This window comes from Oryza glaberrima, chromosome 3 (genome assembly GCF_000147395.1).
Source record: "Oryza glaberrima chromosome 3, OglaRS2, whole genome shotgun sequence".
Lineage (NCBI taxonomy): Eukaryota > Viridiplantae > Streptophyta > Magnoliopsida > Poales > Poaceae > Oryza > Oryza glaberrima.
Genome location: NC_068328.1, coordinates 13733664 through 13760200, shown reverse-complemented (window position 1 = coordinate 13760200; position 26537 = coordinate 13733664). Strand labels below are relative to the sequence as shown.

At 43.8% G+C, this 26537-nt stretch overlaps 4 protein-coding genes across 5 annotated transcripts; 2 read left to right on the top strand and 2 right to left on the bottom strand.

The window, feature by feature from the left end:
- Positions 1-3844: 3844 nt before the first annotated feature.
- LOC127768006 (peroxidase 2-like) lies at positions 3845-5129 on the top strand. The gene is made up of 2 exons (XM_052293507.1): positions 3845-4108; positions 4214-5129. Exons 1-2 carry the CDS (start codon positions 3899-3901, stop codon positions 4973-4975), a joined length of 972 nt encoding a protein of 323 aa, XP_052149467.1. The 5' UTR covers positions 3845-3898; the 3' UTR covers positions 4976-5129.
- A 959-nt stretch (positions 5130-6088) lies between these two features.
- Positions 6089-9539, bottom strand: LOC127768579 (uncharacterized). 2 transcript variants are annotated; one of them, XM_052294188.1, is made up of 5 exons: positions 9373-9539; positions 7791-8108; positions 7420-7524; positions 7274-7321; positions 6089-6542 (listed from the first exon to the last, which is right to left on the bottom strand). In XM_052294188.1, the coding sequence occupies exons 2-5, from the start codon at positions 8055-8057 to the stop codon at positions 6294-6296; spliced, it is 669 nt and encodes a 222-aa protein (XP_052150148.1). In that variant the 5' UTR covers positions 8058-8108; positions 9373-9539; the 3' UTR covers positions 6089-6293. The 2 variants fall into 2 exon arrangements, with proteins under 2 accessions (XP_052150148.1, XP_052150146.1); XM_052294186.1 differs by lacking the exon at positions 9373-9539 and adding an exon at positions 9142-9310.
- A 5453-nt stretch (positions 9540-14992) lies between these two features.
- Positions 14993-18493, bottom strand: LOC127765643 (SWR1 complex subunit 6). The gene is made up of 4 exons (XM_052290584.1): positions 18291-18493; positions 17110-17215; positions 15483-15586; positions 14993-15333 (listed from the first exon to the last, which is right to left on the bottom strand). Exons 1-4 carry the CDS (start codon positions 18402-18404, stop codon positions 15130-15132), a joined length of 528 nt encoding a protein of 175 aa, XP_052146544.1. The 5' UTR covers positions 18405-18493; the 3' UTR covers positions 14993-15129.
- A 220-nt stretch (positions 18494-18713) lies between these two features.
- On the top strand, positions 18714-20467 carry LOC127766261 (F-box/kelch-repeat protein At3g23880-like). Its single transcript, XM_052291355.1, has 2 exons — positions 18714-19185; positions 19551-20467. The coding sequence occupies exons 1-2, from the start codon at positions 18714-18716 to the stop codon at positions 20465-20467; spliced, it is 1389 nt and encodes a 462-aa protein (XP_052147315.1).
- The last annotated feature ends 6070 nt before the right edge of the window (positions 20468-26537 follow it).

Here is a 26537-nt window from a genome sequence, read left to right as displayed (position 1 = left end):
CATATGTATATTACAATCACAGTTTCACTAAACCTCACCCTATACAGATCTTAGCTATACTGACATGTGAGACCGCTTGCTGGCCTACGCAGCTTGGATGACAAGGTTGGATAGACCACGTCAATTTGCAAAGTGGTCCAACATGCATGTTAGCATAAACTAAAATCTGTAGAGAGAGTGGGATTTTGGGTAGTTACGCTACCTGTCGGATTGTGGCACACGTCAAATTTTCCATGGTTTTCTTAACTCGAATGATTTTGTGAAATCTAATCTTTATTATTAATATTTTTTCCCAGCAAATCTTTCTTATATTTGTTGCCGGATTACCGATTACGGTTCAAGTGAGAAAAATGAACCCCTACTGTATCCGGTCGGCCCGTTTCCAAAAAAGACTGCAAAATGTGAGAAGTACTATATCTTTGCATTAAATGAATCCTTCATTCAATCTTGTCCTGGCGTGCATGTGCTTAGCCTCCGCTTGTCCACGTGGTGGTTTGGTGAATACGATGAAGATTTCGACCTACAACTTACTCCCCTTCATCACATATTCACAGTGTCGTTGTAGGTTTTTATGTCTAAATTTGACCGTTTAACTTATTTGAAAAACTTATAAAATTCTTTTAAAAATATGTTACGCATAAAATAATATTCATGTTTTATCATCTAATATCAACAAAAAAATACTAATTATAAAAAAATTAATTAAGATGAGCGGTCAAACGTTAAACACGAAAATCCATAAATTCACTTAAAATGAGACGGACAGAGTAAGAAGGTAACCAAAATGTGAAGAACCAAATTGAGTTTCGCGAAAAAAAAATCGAGGGGCGTACTTAATTTCTCTTTTAAAAAATTAGCTTGTGGAGGACACGTTCCCTAGGTACATGCAGAATTATTTTAAGCAAGGATTAGCTAACTATCAATCTCCTGATTTACAAGACCACATGCGAAGGAGGGGTAGGAGAGACTGCCCTGCGTACGGCCCAAGAAATGAATGATCGAATCCCAGCTTGGAATGAATGTTGGTGTGCAATGCCAGGTATAAAGTAGAATAGAGCACACAAGCTTCGACGACCTGCTCTCTCGTCTTTTCCTCTTTTTTTTAGATATATATAGTGAAATCTGCTCTTATCTTAATCGTACTCGGCATTAGCTAATAATTAATCCCTATCTGACCATAATAAATGAAACATTCCAGAAACTGGGGTCGTCGTAGATCTAATTTAGCGGTTTGGACCAAACAATGTTAACTCGATCAAACGGGGAACTAGTTAAATTGGTTTCAATTTTTTATTTTTGAAACTAAATTTTATTAGTCATTTTATTTTTTATGACTTTTCCCGGGAAATAAGCCTTTTAACAACTAAGCTCAGTGCCAGACTGGTCTGAACCAACTTCTCATCCAAGGTTCTTTTACACTGGCCTGCTTGAAACAACTTCACATCCAAAATTCTTTTAACACTAAGTACAAAAACCATGATAAGTGCCGGTTCCCAACCCGCTATACCTATTGGTCGGCACCAATACAAGCAATCGGCACCTATACCAAAAATAGAACCGGCACCCATAGATTTGCACGAGCCAAAAAAAAAAAAAAGAGCCGGCTTGAATCGAGCCGAACTCACAGTCGCCTCCACTGCGCCATGCCCCCACTTTCCCCAAATCCCCACATCACAGATCATCCACAAATCACATTCGAAATCCCCAAATCCCCACATCACAGATCATCCACAAATTACGGATCGAAATATATTCAACAAGAAAATCATCCACAAATCAAAAAACATCTTAAAAGAATCCACAAATCATTGCAAAAAACTTCCTTGGGCGCCACCGCCGCCCGCCGCCTCCCCTCCCACCGGATCCGACGGAGGAGAGTGCGCGGCCGCCGCCGTTGCCGTCCCTGAGGTCCGCCGTCTCCCCTCCGGTCGGATCTAGCGGAAGGGAGGGCGCGGCGGTGGCGGCTGCCGCCGCCGCCAGACTGCCGCTGGCCGTCCCCGAAGGTCCACCACCTCCCCTCCGGCCGGATCCGGCGGAGGGGAGGGCGCGGCCGCTGCCGCATCCTCCACCTGGCCACCGCCGAAGCCCACCGCCTCCCAAATGCCCTCCCCCACAGGCTCCCCTCCACGCCGCCGCCTCCGCCCATCAGGTGCCCGCCGCCTCCCGGTGGGAGGGGAGGGCGTGGCTGCCGCCGCCGCCAGACTGCCGCTGGCCGTCCCCGAAGGTCCACCACCTCCCCTCCGGCCGGATCCGGCGGAGGGGAGGGCGCGGCCGCTGCCGCATCCTCCACCTGGCCACCGCCGAAGCCCACCGCCTCCCAAATGCCCTCCCCCACAGGCTCCCCTCCACGCCGCCGCCTCCGCCCATCAGGTGCCCGCCGCCTCCCGGTGGGAGGGGAGGGCGTGGCTGCCGCCGCCAGTTGCCAGCAAAGGGGGCTCGCCGTCTTCGCCGCTCGGCCACTGTCGAGATGTGAGAGAGAGGGGGGAGGGAGAGAGACGCGAGAGCTGAGAGAGAGGAGAGAGGTAGGAATAGATGGATAAGGCCGATAGATGAGTTGATAAGGACGCGCGGTGGTGCAGTGCTTGTAGGGTCGGCTCGCCGGCTCGGCTCAAAGCTATAGGTGCCAGTTTTTTTAAAAAAACTGGTACCTATAAATATATTATAGGTGTCGGTTCTTTTATAAAAACCGGCATCTATAGTATAAGTGCTAGTTTTTTCACTAGAATCGGTACCTATAAAATTTATAGGTGTCGGTTCTATGTTTTTCCATTGTACAGAGGTGGGAAAAGCTTCATAGGTGTCGGTTTTAAATGAACCGGTACCTATGAGCCGTTCTCTATGAGAGTTTTTATAGTAGTGAACTGACTATTCCTAGCTCTAAAAATCCATAGAGATCTGGATAGGTGATTACAAAGATGACAGTTAGATGAATCGGTTTGTTTATATTTTAGAGAAAATATAGAATTATAAACTACTATAAAGTTTTGTTCTTGAGTTATTTTAGAGAAAATATAGAATTATAAACTACTATAAAGTTTTGTTCTTAATTAACTCAAGGTTCCCAACCCCCGCACCTTAGTGTTTTGCGTGCACACTTTTAGAACTAGTAAATGATGTGTTTTTTTAAAAAAAAATTCTATGAGAAAGTTGTCGTAAAAAATCGTATTAATTAATCTATTTTTATTTTTAAGTTTGTTTAGCTAATATTTAATTAATTATATGTTAATAAGTAACCCCATTTTCGTGCATGGGGAATCTCTCCTCCCAAACATGGCCTAGTTAAACTTACAAACTCTAAATCTAATATGGACTGAGAGATGGCAAAAGAAAGCTATTCATATGGATATTTTGATTTTATGGATCGAACAATGAGCAATGCTACAGCTCCATTCTAAAAAAAATTAAAGAGTATATGACTATTTTGACTCAATTTATAAATCAAATCAAATAATGAGCAATGCTACACAGCTCAATTCTAAGAAAACAACAAGCAAGTGGACTTACCTGCAACAAATCATGCGATGGCACTTTCTCTGGAAGAGGCAAAGGAAAATCAGTACAGTTCACAAAGGAAACTCCATCCATGCAGAATATCAAATCAAGAAGCCGCGCGCGCTCAGCTAGCTAGTAGTTCGTTAACTGTGGGCACAGCCATGTTCATGCCAGCTAAGATTTCTCATAATGATTGATCGATTTTTCTCCATACGCCGTGTGCCAATCTAACGAATCGCAGTAGCAACATCGAATCCGCCATCCTTCCTTAGCTACGCCACATAATTAAATCAATCTCTCTATCTATAAATATCCATTCGATTTAGCGTGTCACTTCATCCATCGATCTCACACCAACAATCACATCATCATCTCAGAGCAAAAGCAGCAGGAGCTGAAACGAGCAATGGCAGCATCGGCCATGAAGCTCGCCGTGGCGGTGGCGTGCGCGCTGGCGCTCGCGTCGGCGTGCCACGGCCTGCAGCTGGGCTACTACAAGCAGTCGTGCCCCCGCGTGGAGGCCATCGTCAGGGACGAGGTGAAGAAGTTCGTCTACAAGGACGCCGGCGTCGGCGCGGGACTCATCCGCCTCGTCTTCCACGACTGCTTCGTCGAGGTATGTCGCATTGCATTTCTGCATTGCAAATTTGCAATCCATGGCGGCAGTGAGATCAATGTGAGCGTGACAGATCATCATATGCATGTATGTGTTTGTTGATAGGGATGTGATGGCTCCGTGCTCCTGGACCCAACTCCGGCGAACCCGAAGCCGGAGAAGCTGAGCCCGCCCAACTTCCCCAGCCTCCGCGGCTTCGAGGTGATCGACGCCGCCAAGGACGCCGTCGAGAAGGTCTGCCCAGGAGTGGTCTCCTGCGCCGACATCGTCGCCTTCGCCGCCCGCGACGCCGCCTACTTCCTCAGCAGATTCAAGGTGAAGATCAACGTCCCAGGTGGACGCCTCGACGGCCGCCGCTCCCTCGACTCCGACGCCCTCAACAACCTGCCGCCGCCCAACTTCAACGTGAACCAGCTCATCGGCGCGTTCGCCGCCAAGGGCCTCGACGCCGAGGACATGGTGGTGCTCTCCGGCGCCCACACCGTCGGCCGCTCCCACTGCTCCTCCTTCGTCTCCGACCGCGTCGCCGCGCCCTCCGACATCAATGGCGGCTTCGCCAACTTCCTCAAGCAGAGGTGCCCGGCCAACCCGACCTCCAGCAACGACCCGACGGTGAACCAGGACGCCGTGACCCCGAACGCGTTCGACAACCAGTACTACAAGAACGTCGAGGCGCACAAGGTGCTCTTCGCGTCGGACGCGGCGCTGCTGACGTCGCCGGCGACGGCGAAGATGGTGTCGGATAACGCCAACATCCCCGGGTGGTGGGAGGACAAGTTCGCCAAGGCGTTCGTCAAGATGGCATCCGTCGGTGTCAAGACCGGCTACCCCGGCGAGATCAGGAGGCACTGCAGGGTCGTCAACTAATCATCTATATATTGAATTCAACGTGTGTTCCATCAAATTTTCTCATTGCTACGTTTTGTTTTTGTATTTATTCGTTCATTCTTTTGTGTAGTGTATTTTGTGTTCATTATTATATATGTCCTCCGATTATGTAATTGTGTAATACGGCACTTTATCATGCAATAACATTGGAATATATTTTTGAAGTATATTTCACAGAACTATATGTTTAAGGCATCCGTAACCTAAAACCTCCTCATGTGTTTGCAAGCTGTTTCAAGAAACCTCAGGTATTAAGCCAAAAATGTTTCATAACAACCCTAAATTCATGCATAAATCTTTCGTTTGGCTATTATACTTATACATAGCACACATTTGTCACTTTCTCAACAAAACATCGGGTTACAAATTATATTAAGTTTGGCTTCATGTAATTCGTTTGTGTGATGCACTGATGCTGCCACTAAGGTTTGTATTTTTCATCTTTTTCCATCATGAATTGTAGAAGCGGGAAGGAAATAGAGTAGATATATCAATGTGTATTTTCAGCCTCTAATGTAGAGTTTTGTGAAAAAAAAAATCTCAAAATCCAGGATTCCTTAAAATAAATTGTAAAACCTGGATTTTGTGAAATTTTCTCCAATATGAAAGATATGCTAGACGTTCTTTTATCAAAGTTTAGGAGTTATTCGTTAATTCAGATGAAATCCCGTGTACTCGGTCGGCTTAAAATATACTCCAGTTTACAGGAAATTGTCGGAAGAACTTTACTGCAAACTACTCCTACTTAACAAAGAGAAGAAGGTACAGGAGAGTGTTGACAAGAATCACATCTTACAGAACTGACATGCAGCAAACTTTTCATGCTAAAAGAAATTCATTTCTGTAAAGAGCCAACTCCTAGCAGCTGTATGTAGTGATATTGAGAATTATTCCTGTTCCTTGTGATTCTAGAACTGGCATGCATTTAAACAAAAGCAAAAAGAATTTGATTTCACAAGTGGAAAGAGCCAACTAAGGTATCAGCTGTATTCAGTGATCCAGATTAGTATTATCCATGTTCTAAGTGCAACATCCACCACAAATAAAGCAGCAATAGGTATTTGGACAAGCGGACCACATCACCACAAGAACAGCTCTAACCAGCCTTTTTATACACAATTTGGAGCACAGGCAATGTCATGAATGATTTTACAATCTTATTCACTCCACTTTATCTTCACAGCAAAGGCGACGACGGCCTACAGTCGGACAATAAACAGAGCACTAGAGAGGTTTTGTCACTTGGCAACTTCCTAATAAAATTGGAAGAAGAAACCTTACCCTGCCCCCCATCAGGTTACTGTGCATAGTTCTGGGAAGCAAGAACTTTGAGGAGGGAAGCGACGAAGTTCATCTGAACTTCCTCACTAATCGTCGTGAAGAGGGGGAAATGGACGAACAAAGACTTGATACCGCGCTGTTCTGCGAACCTAAGAGATTGGTAATAGACATAGTTGCATACGAATCGACCAGCGTCATCCGAAGGCGCCACATCGAAGCCCATCTGTTGTAGGGACTTGTTCACTTCATTCACAGGCACAGTGGTCTGCTTGATCATACAAAAATAAGGACAAGTTGTGGTTAAGGACTTAAGATGGTAAAGACTACCCAAAAAAATAGTACGAAACAAAAGGAGTTTAGACAAGAAACAATTGTGACCATCACAGCATAGCGTGGACTGATGAGGTGCTGTTAATACATGTCACATGCTTACAGAAGCCACCCACAATTAGCAATTCTTTCCACATACTTTGTGTGCAATAGACTTTGCCACTGAACTCTTCAGTTCAAGTTAAAAAGATTTTAACCGACCACCAAATTTGTTTGAAAATAAACACCTAAAACAATTTGGCATGGAACGATGAACTATGAACCAAACCTAACCTACGATGACACAGTAATTGAAAATCCTCGAATGCAAATGTTGTGGCATGGCAAGGCGTAACCTAACAACAGAGGCACTGGCGCACTGCTCTATCCCACTATAAAAGTTCATCTAGGATCCATGTGCATGTAAAAATGTTGATCATTAATACATGCTTAAAGTATATAAATTGAAATGGGATTTTTCTTGCAGAATATTTTCATGTTATATAATTTTAATTTTTTAGTAATACATCATGATACAAAATCAGTCAAATGTTAAGTTAATAAAAGCCAAAACAGACTTATATTATGGGTTGAGGGAGTATTTGAAGGTAGATTGAAGTTATATTTCAGGACGGGTACATTAACTCGATGATGAAATACTTTCAGGAAACAACAGCAAAATTCTACCTTTCTTAAATTTGAGATGCTTCCATCAGATGACACAATAGGGGCCCTCTGCAAAGTTGAAAAAGGGAAAAGGAACAGATAAGAATGGAAGGGCTTTTTATATATGCACATGAAACCATAAAGGTAAAAAGGACAATTAAGGTAACCTGTGGTTTCCATCCCAGCTCATCAGGGCAACGGAAGGTAGCTTCATTTATAGCTTGATTCTCAAGGGCAAACCTTGTTGTGCCACTGTTGACTCCAAAATGGAGCTGAAAAAAAAATCCATAGAAGTAATTGGTTTCAATCAAAATAATAAAAGGTAAAGAGAAACAATTCTTTCCAACGCACAAATGTTAGACAAATAGAACCTTGACGGACCTTTAAAACTAGAATATAAAAGCGCTTCATATTTTCTTATCAAACAGTAAATTTGGCTGCAAAATAAGTTTTCACTATAGCATCCAATTACATTTAAGGGCAAATGAAACTTGTCTAATAATGTACAATTGAGTAATCTGTAAAGATGAGAACTGACCAGAATCACTTGCCCCTGATCATTCAATCCATACTCTTTGTCTACGATGGCTGATTCAAACACTTCATACAACGGACCAAGCCCACCCTGCCCAGCAGTCTCAAGAACAGTGCAACTTCCAAGTGTTAAACCTTTAGGCAACCCTCTCTTTTCCATAAATGACTCAAGATTGCGCACAATCTTCTCCGTCGGATTCTCAGCAACTCCATGGAACTTCTTAAATCCAGTAACGTGAACGGTAACGCCAGAAGGTCCTTCAGAACCCATCTATCCGGTTATGAAACAAAGTTGACCAAGGAAAATATGTAGTCCCACAATCTGCATAGAGATAGAGGAAGCATCAGATTATCAGTAAAAAGGCAAGCAGTTCCCTGAAAATTCAGCAATGCATAAGGAGTTAAGGACAATAAATAGAGCCTTAAAACCAGCTATGGGAGAATGTTGCTTTTAAACAAAAATGTACTGCTGATTGCTGACAGTGCCGACCTCCCAAGAATGAGATATCGACACATACAACATGCAAGTAGTACTACTTTTGAGCAGTTAGTAACGCTGACGATTTAGCAAATGTCATTGTCTAAAAATAAACAGGTGCTTTCGAGTAGTTGTTTAATTGTGTGATCAGCAGAACGCCGCGAAGCAGCAGAGCCACGTTTTTAGACCGTCTGAAACCGATTGAAGCAGAGACGTCGCCCTCAGCACTTAGCAGGAAAAGCAAAACTTGGGCAAGCAAACGATCAATCGCATCTACAGGATAATCAAACTCTTAATTAAATCAGTGTAAAAAAACACTAGCACGCAAGCAGTAGGTTCGAACAGGAACACCGATATAATAAAATTCTGAAAGGAAAGGCATGTCTGTCTTGTTACAGACAGCTCCCAAGTACAGAAAATCTATCTGAAGGAAAATGGTTCGCTAGTAAAGGAAAACAACCGAAACATGCGTTCTTCGGCGTTCTAGAATCTAACGACCTAACAAGATTTCTGTCGACAAATAAGCTGAGAAGTGATTAAAAGAATCATAAGCTATGAAATGACTTGCAGACATGACACGAGCATACAACGAATGTAGCACAATCAAAAGCACAGTAGACACAACAACACTAGCCAAATTCGTAGCAGGAGCAGCATCAAGAAGAAAGCCTTCATCGCGCAAGGTTAGGCGCTCGATTATTGTAGCAGCAGCCATGGAATCGCCACAGTAAGAACAACATCCCCCAAAAAAAAATCGGCACCTTTGTGCCTCAAAAAGTCAAAATCCCCTCATAGCCCCTCCAAATCGTTCCAGGAATCAACCAAACCGAGCAAGAACCCCTCGTCCCCCGGAGCTTGGCCCCCTGAGCTCTCTCACCTTGGCGCGGCAACCACGGCGACGGCGGAAGCAAAGCAAGCTCCTTTGCGCGCTCCAGCAGAAGAAGTGGATGGAACGGAAGAGAAGAGAAGACCGGAGAATCGAAAGCGAGGTGAGGTGAGGTGAGGTTAGCAACTGTCCATCCGACCCCCCCCCCCCCCCCCCCCCCCGCCCCCCCCTCTTAAAGACGCAATCTGAAATGGGATCGATCGCCGCGGCGAGGCGGCTTACCTCATCGGCCGAGAGAGACGATTAGGGGGGGGAGGTGGGCCCCGCTTGACAGCGACCCCGGGGCGTGGGCCCACCTGTAGGCGCCCCGAGCAGGTGCCTCGTGGCTCGCGAGGAGATAAGCCGGAGGGGAAGGGGAAGAGGAAACGGCTGCGCTGCGTTGCGTTGCGTCGCGAAACCAAAGTCTCTCACAAGTCTTTTTTATCTTTAACGTTTGCGGGGTTGCGCCGCGGCGCCTCCGGCTTTGGTATTTTGGTTTGGGATGGTTGGTTGGTTTTGTTGCAGGTTTTTGGGTGAAGTCTCTCTGGAACCGGATGCTCCTGCGGTTTCGGTCTCTCTGTTTTGGTGATGCACCGCCGCCGCGTCTTTCTCTCCTTCGAAGTGTTGTGCTGATAGAGGGCAAGTTTTGTTCCATTTCTCATGTTATAATGGTGAAAGATTTGTCCCTCATTATGTGTAGTAGATGGTGATATTATACTGAACCAATTAATCACATAGACACATATAGTAGTATTTCTTGTGAGATGGACGTATCTATTTGTAATGGATCTAACCAATTAAACTAATTCTTTTTTAAAAAAACTTTCATTGTAGAGCTAAATTAATTGATTGCAATGTAGAAAAGTTGCCATACATAGAAGCAAGTAAAAATAAAATAAAATGGTTATGGGTCCGTTGTACCCGAGAGGAATCCTTTAATTTGTTGTACTATACATGTAGTAGGTGTCACTGGTATGTGGGCCCGGAGCATGTGAGACCCACATATCAGTTACACCTACTACAGGTACAGTAAAGTAGAGGATTTGCATCCGTGGTACCCCTTTTATCGTGGCGTGTATTAGATGCCAACTATTAGAGACTATATATGAAGCAATTGTTTCTATCGGTATCCAGGTATGCGTTTCATCCTTATTTTTATGGAGTAACATCATATTAGGACTATATATGAAGAGACAATTTCTACCGGTATCTAGGTATGCGTTACGTCCTTATTTTTATGGAGTAATGTTATATTAGGGACTATATATGAAGAGGTTGTTTCTACCGGTATCCAGGTATGCGTTTGGTCCTTAATTTTATGGAGTATCGTTATATTATGAACTATATACGAAGAGACCGTCTCTACCGATATCCGGTATGCGTTTCTTCCTTAATTTTATGAAGTAACAATAGCGTTGTTTAGAGTTTAGACATATTAGGGAGCTCTCATGTTCATCTCTTTTAAAAATTTCCCTAAGTCATGAGAATAATCAAGGATGTTGTCCCATTTCTCGGTTCTTTTAAATTGGATGATTAACGTAGGAAAATTGGAGGATTCTACTTATATGGAAACATTCGTATGAAAACTTTTTTTTAAAAAAAATAAAGGATTGAATATTATTTTCTCCTTTATAATTTCTATGGAATGGATAATTCTACGATAGTTTTGGCGGAAGACAATCAAGAGGTCATAGCTGATGTTTTTAATCATTTGTCTCTTACAATCCTATGTTTTTACTGCATTGCAATCAAACATCTCTTTTCAAGTTTTTCTATAATTCAATTCTCGTAGGAATTGAGAATCCATGTCACTTGATTCCTATTTTTTTTCTACTCTTGTGTGTTTGAGTTTTCTATGTTTCAAAGGAGGCCTTAACACTGATCTTTCCTGCCAATGCTTTACAAAAGAGCTGGTGTTGTTTAATGTGGGTAGCAAGCAACCCAACCTGATTGTGATGCAGGGTTTACAACACCAGTGGAAACTAGTCTGGATTTCACGGATTTTTTGGACTGAGTAAAAAAACACAAACCAATATTTTTTTGTCAAGTTAAAAAAAATCAAACTGAATTTTAATTTTTTACAAGAATTGCAAATTTCATTAATTTTTGTCGGTTTATCAATGGATTCTGTGAAATCCAAAGATAATGCTTGTGAGTGGTTTTAGATTTGGTGTCGGCATAATGAACTTGGTCTTGGTCTTGGCCTACTATGAATTATGCCAAAATTTGAATTGCACGATAAAGAAAAATGAATGGTTTAATAGACTTTTGGTTCTAGACCTTGGGCCATATTCCAGATAGGCCGAGGCTTGCGTCTGCCCCTAAGGGCATGTACAATGGTCTTTATTAGCGGTCTCTCTTTATTGTCATGCAAGCATATTTGGTGACGTGGAAGAGAGAGGAAGAAGGAAAGAGAAAGATGGTTGCTACGTATGACAACAGTGTAGAGTCGACTCTTAGCATTTATTAGGAAATTTTTTGTTGCATTGAGTCTAATAAAGGAAAGGCAAAATTTACTGCAGGACATTCAAAAAACGTGTAATTAGCTAGGAGACATCGTAAGAATGCGTTTATACTGTAGGGCACCGCAAAAAACTGGTAATTAGCTACTAGACACCCGCAGGATTATTTTATTATATTTCGAAGAATTGGAGAGAGAAATGGGGCTTTTAACTATTTGCCACTTTTAGATTTGGCAAATAACTATTTGCCATCCCTATCTCAATGACATGTGGGTCCACATGTATCTATGACATGTGGGTCCAGTGGTAAAAAGTTAATTAACACATCTAAATGTAGCAAATGGTTAAATATCTCGAGAGAAATAGCTGTGTAAGTACGGTTCTACCCTTTGATTTTTTTTTTCATTTTCTTTTTTCTTCCTTATCCTTCTCTCTTTCTCTCACTGCTCTCAACCGGTCCGCCTCCTTCAACCTCACCGCCGCTTCGCCCGTCATCGCAGCACTCGCCCGACACCGCCGCTCCACCCACAGCGCGAGCAGCGTGCTCAGTATGTACACCAGTAGCCTCCCCGCCGGCCGTGGCGCCGACCGGTAGTCCACCCCGCCGTCCTGCATCAACCCCAACAAGAACCCTTCATCGTGCGGCACCCTCCTTGTGTAGCACGGCCACCTCGCCGCCGAGGCGCTTCTGCGGGGCTCGCCCGCGCCGGCGTCGGTGTCCTCGCCGCAGCCCCCGTCGTCCGTGGCCCTGCGGAAGTAGATGCGGCGGGAGTCCTCCTCGAACGCGAAGGCGGTGACGGCGCCCGCGTGGAGGCCAGTCAAGAGGTCCGAGTAAGCCACTTCCTTGGCAGCGTTCTTGGGCAGCACGAGGCGAGCAGCGAGGAGGAGGAACGCCAGGACGATGGGCGCCACCCACCGCCCTTCCGAGTAGTCTCATCTAGCCTCCGCCCCTCTTCCTGCCATTGATGGATGCTTACCTAATTCGCCGGAAGTGACGACGGACCAGAACGCGGCGTTCCACGGCGCGTTGACAGGGTAAAACCACTAAACCAGAGGAGGTTGAAGAGAAACAAGCTGAGCACGGCGCAAACGAGCCAAGCGGAGACGACTCTACTGAGGAAGCTGCAAAGGTTGCTGCTGCTGGTGGTGGTGGTGGTCGCCGGAGTTGGACACGACAGTCGGGTGGCGCCATGGCCCGTGACGCGGTGGCTCGCGAGCGGCGCCGCGGCCATAGCTAGCGCGTACGACGAGGACGACGACGTCGTACGACGTCGAACAGGTGGGAGTGGTGACTTCAGATAGTTTGTACATGTAGAGAGGAGATGGATGGAGTGTAACCGGGAAAGCACATCATTATTGCTTAATCGAACTTTAAGGGGATTAACATCTGGAGTAGAGAGGAAGTGATTAATCTGGCTAATTGAAGTACAGTAAATATTTCGAGTGGCCAAAGTGTCCCTAATGTTTGTTTCAAATCTAATCCACTGGTTTGTGTGAAGCAATAATCATATCATAATCTAGACAAAATTTGCTATGGGACATTCAAATTAAGTTTGTGGCATTTACAATGTTGACCAAGGGCAAAATTGTCTTTAATAAGTGTTTCTCTCTCCAATTTCTTCGGAAATAATAAAATAAGACAGCGAGTGTCTGATAGCTAATTACCAGTTTTTTGTGGTGTCCGACAGCAAATTCGTGTTCTTACGATGTCTACCAGCTAATTACACGTTTTTTGAGTGTCCAGTGGCAAATTTTGCCTAAAGGAAAGATGACTAGTAATAAAGTATTTTGGTACATTAATGGTTAGAGACTGTACTGGCTTAACTATTGTAACGTGATAGCCTCTAATTAACGTAGAGATCATACCGGTCTCTACCTTTGTACTTGCCCTAATGACATGTATCATTGTTTTCTGTCCTTAACATAAGATACATTTTTCTCCGTCCTTGACTACACAAGGTACATGTAGTACTAGTAGGATCAGCATCTTGTAGCGTCTAGTGAGCCTGTGTTGTCCATGTCTATTTTGACAATTGACAATTCATTTAACAATGAAATCACGTTCGGGTTCTATGTGTAGGGATTATAGCCATAAAAGAAGAAAAAGAAAGAACTAAATCAACATAACATGTCATGTTATTGTACAACAATTTGCCCTCGTATTTTAAAATTTAATTAAGTGTTCCTTTCAAACGCAGGATTCCGAAAACACGGGGGCAGATAAATCACAAGAATAAAGATATCATGCCACAATGAATCGTACAAGAAATATAAATTCTTAGGATTTTAAAAAAAATTTATTTAGTAGCACCTTAGGAAAAGCAACGAAATTTTGAGTCAAGAGAAAACATGAAGTCTACCCTCATGTTAATTTGCTTCCAAAATTCCTATAAAATAAGCAATTGCATGCATAGTGATTTCGAAGGATTTTGGAAGAGTCATTCCTATGTTCTAAAAGACCATGCAGGAAAATTTTCCGATGGATTTGAATCCTTCAAAATTCCTTCACTCTTCCTTTGTTTCAAAATAGCCCTAAATGGGAATTCAGACAAATAGCTTATATATATTTCTCAAGGCTCCCAGACTAATGGTTAAAAGTTTGTGCTGATTGCTTCTGAGGATTGTCCGGCCCGGTGAACCCAGGCGAGTTCATCGCCTCGCCCTGGTCGGGTTGCAAGTGAATTGACATGAGCTGCTTCCATAGACGCACATATCCTAGTTATCTAGTACTCCTGTGGTGATTGGTGAACTGTTACATCCATATTTAACACAACAATAATGTCCTGTTAGAGACCCCTATCATTATTTATTTTTTTTAAAACAACTTGCACAAGATAGTGCGACGTTTCTACTGATAGAGCAGAAAAAAAAATAAGTCTATAATGCTGGGAGACTATAGTCAGAAAAAGGAAAAATTACAGCCACACCATGCGTATACGTCTGATCCTACTGCTAAAAACAAAACAAGCACACAACACCCCTAAGAAATGGGTCTTCTAAACAACACCTCTAACAAGAAAAACGACGTGGTTTTCCCCTGAAGGCCCCATTAGGAGAGGAGGAAAACACAGCAACGCTCCAAAGGGAGAACAGCGCCCACAAGTATGGCCGTTTCGCCCATAGTTCCTACTCTCCTGGGCCAAAGTACGTGTCAGATTCAGCAGCCTATCATTATTTAAAGTTTGTTGGATTGTCCAGGTTTTCCTCTCCAAGAGCTTGTTTGTATGGGCCTCATCCTATCCTACCCCATCCACATGGATAATCCAGGATTAAGCCATATCCAAATACATGGATGGACCAGCATTAGGGCCCATTCAAACAAGCCTGAGCGGTTTGCCATTCTAACTTCACCTGCAACAATCTTCAGACAAGCCCGTTTCCCATTCCTCCTACACGATATATGTACAGCAAGCATCTCCATCTTTGACCAGCAAAGACTGTAGATTTGTAGTCAGCCATCACAAGCAGAAGCAGTATTTCACTGAACATAGCTACAGCTACACGAGTACACATGCATATGGAGATGCAAGCAGATCGATCAGGCCACGAATTTCAGGCAGCGGGTATCGTTGTGAATGACCTGGCAGCGGCACGAGCAGAACCTCGTCCCGCACCTGACGCACGTGTAGTTCGCCGTGCTGCCGCAGACCGAGCAGTAATGGCGCCGGGACGAGGTGCTCGGGGGACCGACGGCGGCCCTGGAATACGTTGGGACATGGGGAGGCAGCGACTCCAGGTTTGCCTGTCGAACACACAGTTCAGGAGTAAGAGATCTCTTACTTTAGTCATACTACTGACGCGACCAGCACACCGTGGATGAGAAATTTGCAGAAACAAAAAGATTATTAATCTTCATCGAGGATATGAGCTATAACGAGCTGTTCCGTGTACCTCCTGTAACACGTCCATGAAAGATCTCGCCGCCTTCTTCTCCAATGCCTTCCCTTGCCTTGTCTTGCGCTTCATATTCTTTGACTGCTTCCTCTGCATGAGAACTGTATAAAGGCAGATGACAAGAGAAAAGAAGATTACCACATTAACACTAGATCAATACATTATCAACTTTTTTTTGGGAAACTTAAGCTCTCTAGACAACAGTGCATTCTAATTGCACACACAAACACAGTCCAAACGGCTTAACACTTCTGCAACCTTCCAATTTGTCAATATTATCCTAAAGGAAAATGAGTGCATTGTTTGACGAAATGGTCAAACCTAGACTGCTATAGGCTACATGAGACCACAAAAAGTGAATCCTTGACCAAAACCAAAAAAATGGTGGGAATATTATAGAAGCACCTGCGAAAGACTAAGATGTTTTAGCGCTAGGGCTAAAAAGTTGTGCTGTAATAGCTTGCCTTTGCTAAATCTCAAACTTTTCCATTGTTTTGCATTTCTGTGAGACAGAATCATGTTTGAAATGAATCATTTTCCATTCAAACAGTGTAGAGTTGATTGGCTATCCAATATTTGCACATAAGAAGCCTATGGACTTCTATATATTTTTATCATTGAGTTGTACAGCCCCATCGTTTGGCCTAAACAGCCAAAGAATAAGCCAAAATTTGAATTTTTGAACTTGATTTTGAAGTTGATTTTGGAATGCTTTTAACGTAATTTTTGTTAATGTTGGCTTTTAAGTCGCTACGAACAAATCTACAAAAGTTTTACTTATAAATTAATTTTAATTTTCTAATAAGCCAAATAAGCCATTTTGGGTAAAATGGCAACCGATGGGAGCCGTAGCTTATTATAGAACTTATTTTATTCTGTAATCTATCGAGTTAAATGATCTTTTTTCATACTTGGTCAAAATGGTGCTTATTTTTTGGTATGTGATTCTTTCCCAAATTTTATCACTCTAATGTTGTTATACTTATATCCAATTTTTAAGCTTTAAGAGTAACTGCAGCTGTAGTCATTTGAAGCTTTATGTAACACCGAACTTTCTTATTAAAAATTTTTAAAACAATAAAATATCCATGTATGGTAGCTTTTCTGACAATTAAGACAGTTGCTAATCGCCTAATCTGCAATAATTTTTTTAGGACTTCACTACAAAGGCAGGAAAGAATGACTACAGATGCTCACACCACATTACCTCACCTAGAATTTGTCTTAAGTAATAGAGATGAACAAATTACTTTCAAAAGACTGCTATACGAAATATCAGCTAGATCTCATTCATTAATTTGTTTGCAATAAACAAAAGAGATAATTAGATAATTAATTTGTTTGCAATAAACAAAAGAGATAATGATGGTTGTTTCTGCAATATTAGTACTTGAAGGAGCAATGCCACCTTATCGCCATTTTATGTTCAAGTATTATGTAAGATTAACCGATTCAGCTGAAAGTTGTTAACAATATGTATCTAGACATTGTATTGACTAATCATTCTCACATTGTGATGACAGATAATGTCTTCAAGATCAATATGACATTCATAGGTTCCCTGAAATAACCAAAAAAATGTAACTGTTTTACATGAAAATAAGGACATGAGAAAGGAACTGACCATGGTCTTCCTCATCTGCAGATCCATATTCATCATCATCGTTAAGATCTACGACCTCAGGGCCAGCATTATCACTCTCAAGCGCTTCAAGACGAGCTAGTGCAGCCTACATGCCATCACATAAATGTCGACAGAAATTAGAGAACTAAATAACTGAGAATCAGCAAATTTCAAATATCCATGGATAAACAAGAAGGCAAAATTCTTTTGTACTGAAAACTCTGAATCCTCAACAGAAGACGAGTAAAAATGAAATTAAGAGTACATGGAAAGAATTAAAGCTCTATATCCTGTAGAGTTCCTTCTTTGACAAAGGGTCATAAGCAAAACATTAGTGCTGGTATAATTAAGGCAGAGCATATTCGCCACATATATGAGCAGTAGAAATTCTACACAAAACTCTTCATGTAAACATCTGCAGAGGTCATTTACCAAACCTACCAGTCAAGATGGCCCAATGCCTTCAATTGCTCTATTTTAACACATAAACAAAATCTGCAATGTGTGGCCCTTAACATTGGAGCAATAATCAAGCGAAGTCTGGAGCAGGCGTTTGTTATCTTTGAAGGTTCAGTACACAAGCCCACTTTGCAACTATAATTCACAACAATAATCAAGTGTATTTGGAGGGATTTCACAAAAAAGAAAAATAATATGGAGAAATTAGCGGTGGCCACTGGCCTGGATATAATTAACACGTCTCTACCTCTCTAAAAAAAGTCCATTACAAGCTTTCATTGCAATAAGAGAACCACAATGTTCAGAGAACGCCCCAATAAAGAGTTGACACAAAACCACAGAGGTACATTTCAAACTGTACAAACTAATTCCTTTTCTTCTCTTAATCTCTATCTAATATTGGTACCACACCTTCTGGACGGCCGTGAGAAGTTACAAGACAAGTCGACTACTGAAGTGCTAAATCAAGAGATAGTATTGAATACAGCAAGATATAGAATGAAATGGCTGTAATAGTATCTTTGGATTCCAAAGTCGACTAAATCAAGTGCAAGTACGGAAGAGAAAAACGAGGGCAAGAGCTTTAATCCGGAGATAATTACTACTACTAAGCAGCTGTTAATGCCGGAAGCGAAGCGAAGCTCAGACAGCAAATCGAGCTTGTCGAATCGAAGGAAGGAGGGGGAGGAAGAAAGCAAGGCATCGACCGGACCGGAACGAACCTGCGCGCGGTTGTCGGAGCTGGCGAGCGCGGAGGCCATGCGCGTGGCCATCCGCCGAGTCCGCGCGCTGGTGCGGCGGAACGGCCCCACGTTCTCCTCCTCCTCCCCCTCCATCCCGGCAACGGCGAGCGAAGAGCGGCGGCGGCGGCGGCGGCGGATGGCGAGAGAGGTGGAGATCCTCGAGCGGAGAGGCCGTGGGGAGCTTCGCGTGCGTACTTGGGCTGGTCTGCTGCTTCGGCCCATTAACTAACCGCCCGCTCATGTGAAGCGATTGGGCTGGTCTGCTGCTTCGGCCCGGCCCATCAACCAGTCCAAGACGACGACGAAACAAACTGTTTCGATCTCCATAAATCTCGCATCGCAACTACCTGCGCTGCACACAAGATCGTGACTTCGTGAGTCGTGACCGTCGTCTCCACACCAATGGACAACGCGGCGGCGCCGCCGTCATCTGGAGCGGCGGGGAAGGAGATGGCCACGGCGGGGGCGCTACCGGACGACCTGCTCGACGAGATCCTCCTCCGCCTGCCGGCGCGTTCCATCCTCCGGTGCCGCGCCGTCTGCAAGGCTTGGCGCTCCCGCACCTCCCACCCCTACTTCCTCCGAGCCCACGCCGCCCGTTCCAGGATAATCGCCGCCGCCGTGGTGTACACTGCTGCATTTTCCCTCGCCCAATTCCGCACCACCGTCAGCATCAGACCTCTCAGCGACAGCGACGGCGACAACGACGGCGACAGCTCGGGGGCGGCTGATCCTCCCCGCGTCGTGTCGTCGTCGTCGTCCGCAACAATGTGGTTCGTTACCTGTCCTTTTGTCCTCGGCTCCTGGGACGGCGTCGTGTGCCTGGTGCCCCGTCCTAGCGCCAGCTTCGTTCGCCCTGGCATCGACCGATACGCAGTGGCGTAGCCAGGAATTTTTCGCTGGGTAGTCCTACTCATAAATACATATCACATAGCTAAATTTTCAAACGTCGTAAATCCCATATACGAGTACAAATTTAATGAAAAAGTAATAGAAAATGTAACAATATTGTCTTATATTGTCAATATTTGACTAATTTAACAAGCAAGCTCACACGTGCAAATATTACAACATAAATATTGCAAATATAAAAGATCTTGGGCACAAATAGAAAATCACAACGCCAATATCTTAGCCATCAAAGTTTTTAGTATTATGTCTTCTTTACTAACTTAATTCATAAAAGATATCTCACTTGATATATGTGACAAATCAATGATTCAATAAATCATATATTGTTTCTCGTCAACCCGCTCACCAAGGCCTGCACCACCGTGCTTGCGCCGGAAACACGCGGCATCGTCTTCTGCGGTTACGCCCACCCGACCACGTCGCGCTACCACCTCCTCCACGCCGACGACGCCTATCCCTACAACCATACGGCGGCGGCGGCGACCGTCCGGATCCTGCGAGTCGGGGACGACAACAACGCGTGCCGCAGGATCGTCATCCGCCACCCAGCTGGCGTGGAGTCGAGGAACTACATTCGATTCGGCGGCGCTCCACCCGTCATCCTCCACGGCTGCCTGCACTGGCTGGTCGACTCGTTGTCGGCACGGCCTCTCCTGTCGGTGTTCGACATGGAACGGGAGGAGTTCCGGCTGATGGACGCCCCCGAACAATGGGCTCGCCACGCCAACCCGCTGGACATTAAGAGCGTGCAGATCGCTCGGCGCTCCGGCAAGCTGTGCGCGTTCGTCAACGAGCCGAGCGCCTGCGCGTTGGGGATGTGGACGCTCGAGGACTACTCCGACCCGAGCAGCTGGCGGCTGGAGCGAGGATCGACTACTCGCGCCACGGCGCCGGGCAGCCGGAACGTCGCGCGCACGTTCCGCAACAAGTTCTCGGCGGCCACCACCGCGGTGGAGGTGCTACCCGATGGCGTCGACGGCGGTGGCGACGGCGAGGAGGAGATCATGTTCCAGTTCTTCAACCAGTTCGACATGAGGGAGGCTGTGTACAACGTTGGGCACGGTGCGTGGCGGTGGCGTAGGATTTTGTCACCGAGGCGCGTGATGACGCACAAGGAGTGCATGTTGCCGCGTGAGGTGAGCTTCGGTGGGGCGGCGCATTTTGTGGAGGAGAGTGTCATCTGCGGCTACCGTTGCTTTTGTTTGAGGGATCGCCAATACATTTGCGAACGAATTTTTTCCTAAAAATTCAACATATGTAATTATAATACAATCATAACGTAATTGCGTCGTAACTTTCAAAAATCTCTCCATAACATGCTATTTCGGTGAAACGGAGGTCGTAGGAACAAATACTCTCACATATATGTGTGTGGAATGACTTTTTTTCCTTCTTCACTTGTACAAATTTTGAAACAAATCTAACGGTTCAAAATTACGTGAAAGTTATATACAAGTTACATTGTAATTACATACAAGTTACAGTGTAATTACGCTACGATTGTACTATATTATATCTGTTAAATTTTTAGGAGTAAATTTGCGATAAATATATAGCAAAATTGTTTGCTTGTGGTAGTATAGCAGTAGCTGGGTTTGGGGCTTTGGGCTTCCTTGTTTTAAGCCTGGTTCTAAGATGTGCTTGATTATTGTTTAGGTTTGGTAGAGAATGAGATTAAGAGTACATGGAAAGTATTACCGATCTATTTCCTTCTTTGACAAAGGGTCGTAATTAAATAAGGTTTACTTAAAAAATCTAAACGACGGAGAGAGTATAACATTTTATACGAACGGTGCAAACGAAAATCAATGACTTGGATGTACAATATTTATATAACCAAATATAATTGCAGCTTTAGCGCGGAATACGGGCATGCTAATATCATATGTTAGATTGCCAAAATATATATAGCATGATTTGCACTAGTCCCTCCAGGCTGATAATACTTACTCTCTCCATCTACTTTTGATAGTAATATTTTATCTTGGCACATAGAACAAGGATAAAAGTAATTCTAATTATCATCCATTTAAACATACTACTCCCTCCGGTATCAAATATATTGATGTTTGAGGGTTGTGCCCTTTGAATGCAAATTATTGACGTTTTGGTATTTGATTGTCACTTTGGACTGCTATACCCTTGCATGCATGCAACGCTTGTCTTCAGTAGCTCATCAACAGCACATTAACTCCAGCTTTGAAAAAAGGCCATAGCCACGCGCATGGGAGTTTTTGATAAAAGAACTACACGAAAGTTTTTAATAGGGGTAAAACAGGAAATAGGTAACCTAATTAATCACTTCTTGGTAAATGAGATCATGTCCAAAACGTCAATAGAATCGAAATCGGAGGGAGTACTAGTCATTCCTAGTAAACAAATGATTCATTAATGTTTATATTTCTCAATGCCTATGTAGCCAATCTTGTGTAGAAGAATAGAAAGTCATGCATTAAATCCAAAAAAAGTTATTAAGATGATAGGTTGTTGAATTGAAATATGTCTATTAAAAATACATTTTTTAGATTTGAAAATATGACTATCAAAAGTAGATGGAGGGAGTATCGTTTTGGACAAATATAAGGTTAAACATTAGAATCTTTGATTATGAATCATTTTTAAAATATTTGTCTTTCAAATATGGTGACTATATGTATAGTTTAGTCTTAAAAAGTGCTTTAATAAGATCATATATTTGTTAACACTTTTATACATATTATAATGTAAAATAATGGCCAAAGTTGTTTTTTTGGAGACCATGCACTTGTCTAAAATGACAAGTATTATCAATCCGAAGAGAATATTAGATTAGCACGAGTGTATTACTATTTTTTAAACTAGATGGTACCCCGCGCATTGCTGCGGGATACATGAATAAAGTACAAAAATGGCACGCTTGGCAGGGTCTGAAATAAAAAAGATACAGTAATCAAGTAGCTATGGGTGATTGCTTCTTGGTGAACGAATTAGGCTGGATGCAGCTGAGTAGACCCACACTGTTCATGAATTATCGATCATCACGTCAATGAAATTGGATGACAGTTCAAATAGAAAAAAGAAAAGCTATAGTTTGCAAGGTAACACACTTGCAAATTGCAGAAAATCTCCAGGTTAATCAATACAACAACGGTGTTAAAATATAATGAAAAATCAATCTACGTTGACATAACTTTTGAGTTGTCACGGTACTTACATTACCTCGCCAACATGAGTGGCAAGTATTCCAAAAGTTTGCACAGCAACCGTGATTCTACGGTGTTGCTAGCTGGACTTTAGGTGCATATAGTGGGGATTGAGTACATAGTATCTGTGTAGCAAGTAGCAACCAAATGAAAAAGAACTAATGAAAAGAACAGGAAGTGATACTGCATATCTGAGTAGAAATAAGAAAGAACATGGGCCACCTTTTATTTGTAGAAGTGTCAGCAAGTAGTGATACAGACCCAAGGATCGATCTAGGCCGGCGTATGCGAGAGACATCAACCACCTCTCTCGTTATCTCGCTAGCTACCAATTACATTGTATTTTGATCTATCTTACCTGGTGCCATGCATATCTCATAGAAGAACTTCTAAAACGCATAAACGAAACATGACAAACGAAGACTATTCCCTTCAGGTGAGTTATATATGGGCACAACTTGATAGTGGAGATTGGAGAGATTGCTAAACTGTATGGCTCCTCAACAGCTATGCTGGTCATAATATGGACGCCATTTAATCCATTTTACAGAGAGCAAACGTCAGCACAAATGCTCAATTGAGGAGAGGCCGCCATCTCGTTTTCCTTGTGATCAAGGCAGCAGCAAAATGGGTTGAATTTGATGGGTCTCAGCATTGGTGCGTGCATGTTGGATGGGGATGCAGTAATGGTATGCGGCAATTGGTTGTTTACCAATGAAAAGAGTGGTGGAAATCTTGTTGTGGGACGTTGATAGGTGGACTTATCCTCTCCTTCACAATCGCAACCACTTCCTCACATGTACAGATCTATCCCCCCCTCCATCCGGCAGGCCTCCCTCTCCTCTCCTCCCCCTCCTCCCCTTCCTCCTCGCCTCCCCTCTCCTACCCCCCTCCCTTCCCATCCGGCAGGCGGCCGGCGCCTAGCGGGGCCATGCCCGGCGACGGCCGTGCTGGGCGGCGGGCATACGGCCTCCTCTCCTTCCTCCTCCCCTCCCCTCTCATCCCCCTCCTCTCTTCCCATCCAGCAGGCGGCCGGCGGGGCCACAGGCGGCGACCATGCCCGGCGGCAGCGGGCAGGCGGCTGGCGTTTTCTCTTTTTTTTTTTTTGATAATTTGTGATTCACTGATATGTATATTTTTGTGATTCATTTTATGGATCTAAGATGTATAATCTGTATGTATTTAATTTGTGTGTAATTTCTTTTAGGATTTGTGATGTATTTGATTTGTGTATATAAGTAACTTTAAGATTTGTGATGTGGATTTGTAATGTTACTTTGATTTGGGGATTTGGGATTTGATTTGGGGATATGCATGGCACTCGATTCGGAAGAAAAAAAAAAAAGAAAAGGGGACCATATAGACTACCATTATTCTCTCTTTATTAAAGATCACTCTCTTTAGTCCTGGTTGGTAATGATGCATCTTTAGTCTCGGTTATTTCAACCGGGACTAAAGATATCCATCTTTAATCCTGGATTTGTCGTCCCGGTTGTATAACAACATACGGTTGCCAACCGGTGGTAAAGATGGGTTGTGCAGCAGTCTTCGTCTGACTGTCCAACCGCGCCGACGTCAACCACGAAGTCTGAACGATAACAAGAAACATAAATCAACCAATAATCTATTATCCTATAAAAACCAAAAGGTGCTGACGACAATAGATAGTAAAATTGGCAATGACCAAGGGCTGGAACGTAGGGGTGTAGCTGCCGCTCAGCTCCTCTTTCACATACAGTGCAGTGCAGAACAGTAGATGATCGTTGATTCGTCAGGGTGTCAGCACCAGTTAATATGTTTCTGACGGATGTCAACCAATTGGTGCCTAAAGATCAAATTAATCATTCCAAACCAATCCCAAAGGAAAGCACCCATTATTAATTTAGAATGGAGTTCCTTCTTAGTTGTGTTTGTATGAAATAATTTAGAAGTATTCAAGTTTACTTTGGTTTAGTTGTCCTAAGTCAAATCTATTTAAGTTTGACCAAGTTTATAGAAAAATATATCAACATCTAAAATATCAAATTAGTTTTATTAAATCGATCATTGAATATATTTGTTTTTTGTTTTAGATTTTGATATTATAAATTTAGCCAGACTTAAACGATGGTTTGACTTAATACAAATCTACTCCCTCAATTCTTAAAAAAAGGTAACTTAGAATGGGATATGACTCCTCCTAGTACAATAAATCCGGATGAAGATTTGTTTAGATTCGTTATACTAGGAGGGGTCGCATCCGCTGCTAGGTTGCTTTTCTTTTTTTTACTGAGGGAGTAAGTAAGAACAAATTAAAGAAGTGAAACTAGTATGCTCGCAGGACGATATTTGTGTATAGCTATTCACTATAGTTAACAATCATGACTATTGTTGGCTTATCCACAAGGGGAAACTTTGACTACTGCAAAAATCCTACAGGGACCGTTGGCCGTTTTCCACCTCCACGAAATCTTAACTAATTAAAATATATATTAATTAAAATATTAGTAACTTTCCTTTCGTCATACAGTTTTCGTCCGTAAGTTTGATTGAGCGGCGCCCTTGATCCCCCACGCGCAATGTGTTCATCGCGTACGCCGGTCAAAGCAAAAACAAAAAAAAAAAGAAGATCAACCTCAGAAGAAAAAAAACGCCGGTCTAAAAAGGCAACTTTATGGTATAAGACTAATTGCATCCGAGGAGAAAATAAAGAGAAATCGACTTTATGGTATAAGACCAATTGCATCTGAGCAGAAAATGAAGAGAAATCAAGTCGGAGAAGAACAAAAATCAAATATACAATCGATCCGGCAGAGGGGGAAATTGTTGTCATCTTTAGCTGGGGTAGAGGCCGACAGGCAGTGGCTGCGCTCGATCCGTGTCACCAGCGCCCAATCTAGGCTTGAGGAGGGGCCTCGATGAACTCTCACCCAGATCCGCGCTGGCACCATCGAGCTCGCCGTTCGATGAGAGTGGGCACCAGCTAGGGGAGTAGGAGAGGACGGACCCCAACGAGCTCTTGCGAGGAGGAGGGGCAGTGGTGGTGGAGGCAGATGGAGAGGCGAGCGCCGACGCTGACCCCTAGACGCGGCCACCAAGGAACTCCCCACCAACTACTCGAGCCATGTGTCTGCTGAGGGATCGATCCGGTCACTGCCGCTTGGGGAGCGAGGTCGCTGAAGACGGGGAAAATGGAAGGGATGGTGACAGACAGCTCATCCACAGCACAGCTACACAGGTGCCTGATGCACATGTGCCTCTGAACACGACCATTCCGCTCTGCCAGCCGCGTGCTCGCCGCCGCGCTGCTTCGGATGCGCGTTCGCCCGCCGCCGCCACCCCACTCCACTTTGCTGGTCGCCGCCCACCTACTCCGCCCGCTCGTCGCAGCCCGCTGTCGCTCCCCTCTGTGGCAAAGAGAAGAACAAAAAGAGAAGAGAGGAAAGAAACGATAAGAAAGAGAAAAAGAAGATACGTGGGTCCCATATTTTTTCCCTTCTCACTTACATGTGGGCCCCATTACTTTTTTAGTTTTTATTTTGTTGACTAGGATGCCACGTCAGCAAAACCATCCATATATACTGCTATGGGTCCTCCTTTGAATGGTTTGAGTAAGTTTAGGGGTGTACATTTCTGGTTTTGTGGACCTTAAAAAATCTCGCTGTTAAGTTGAGGGACCTCAGGTGAACTTATTCCATCTAGCAAGTAGTAGTACGGAGTAGAACTGCGCGTACAATACGAGATGGGACAGATTGTAACCTGCGCTTCGCGTAACCAACCAGCCCAAAACTACCTAGGGGTATTATTTGCACCGGTTTTGATAGTTGAAGGAGTCAATATACCCGGTTTTATGGTTAGAGGATATGAATCATACTCGGACAATAGTTGAAGGAATCAAAGTATACTCGGGCGATAGTTGAAGGAATCATACTCGGGCTAACTCGCGTAACCAACCAGCCCAAGACTCCTCCCTACGCCGGCCCAGAAGGCCGTGGCCCAGCTCTCTGCCAGCTCATGTGAAGCAATTGGGCTGGTCTGCTGGCTCGGTTCGGCCCATCAATCAGACCAAGACGACGACGAAGCAACTGTTTCGATCTCCATAAATCTCGCAACTATTACCTGCATGCGCACAAGATCGTGAGCGTCTCCACAT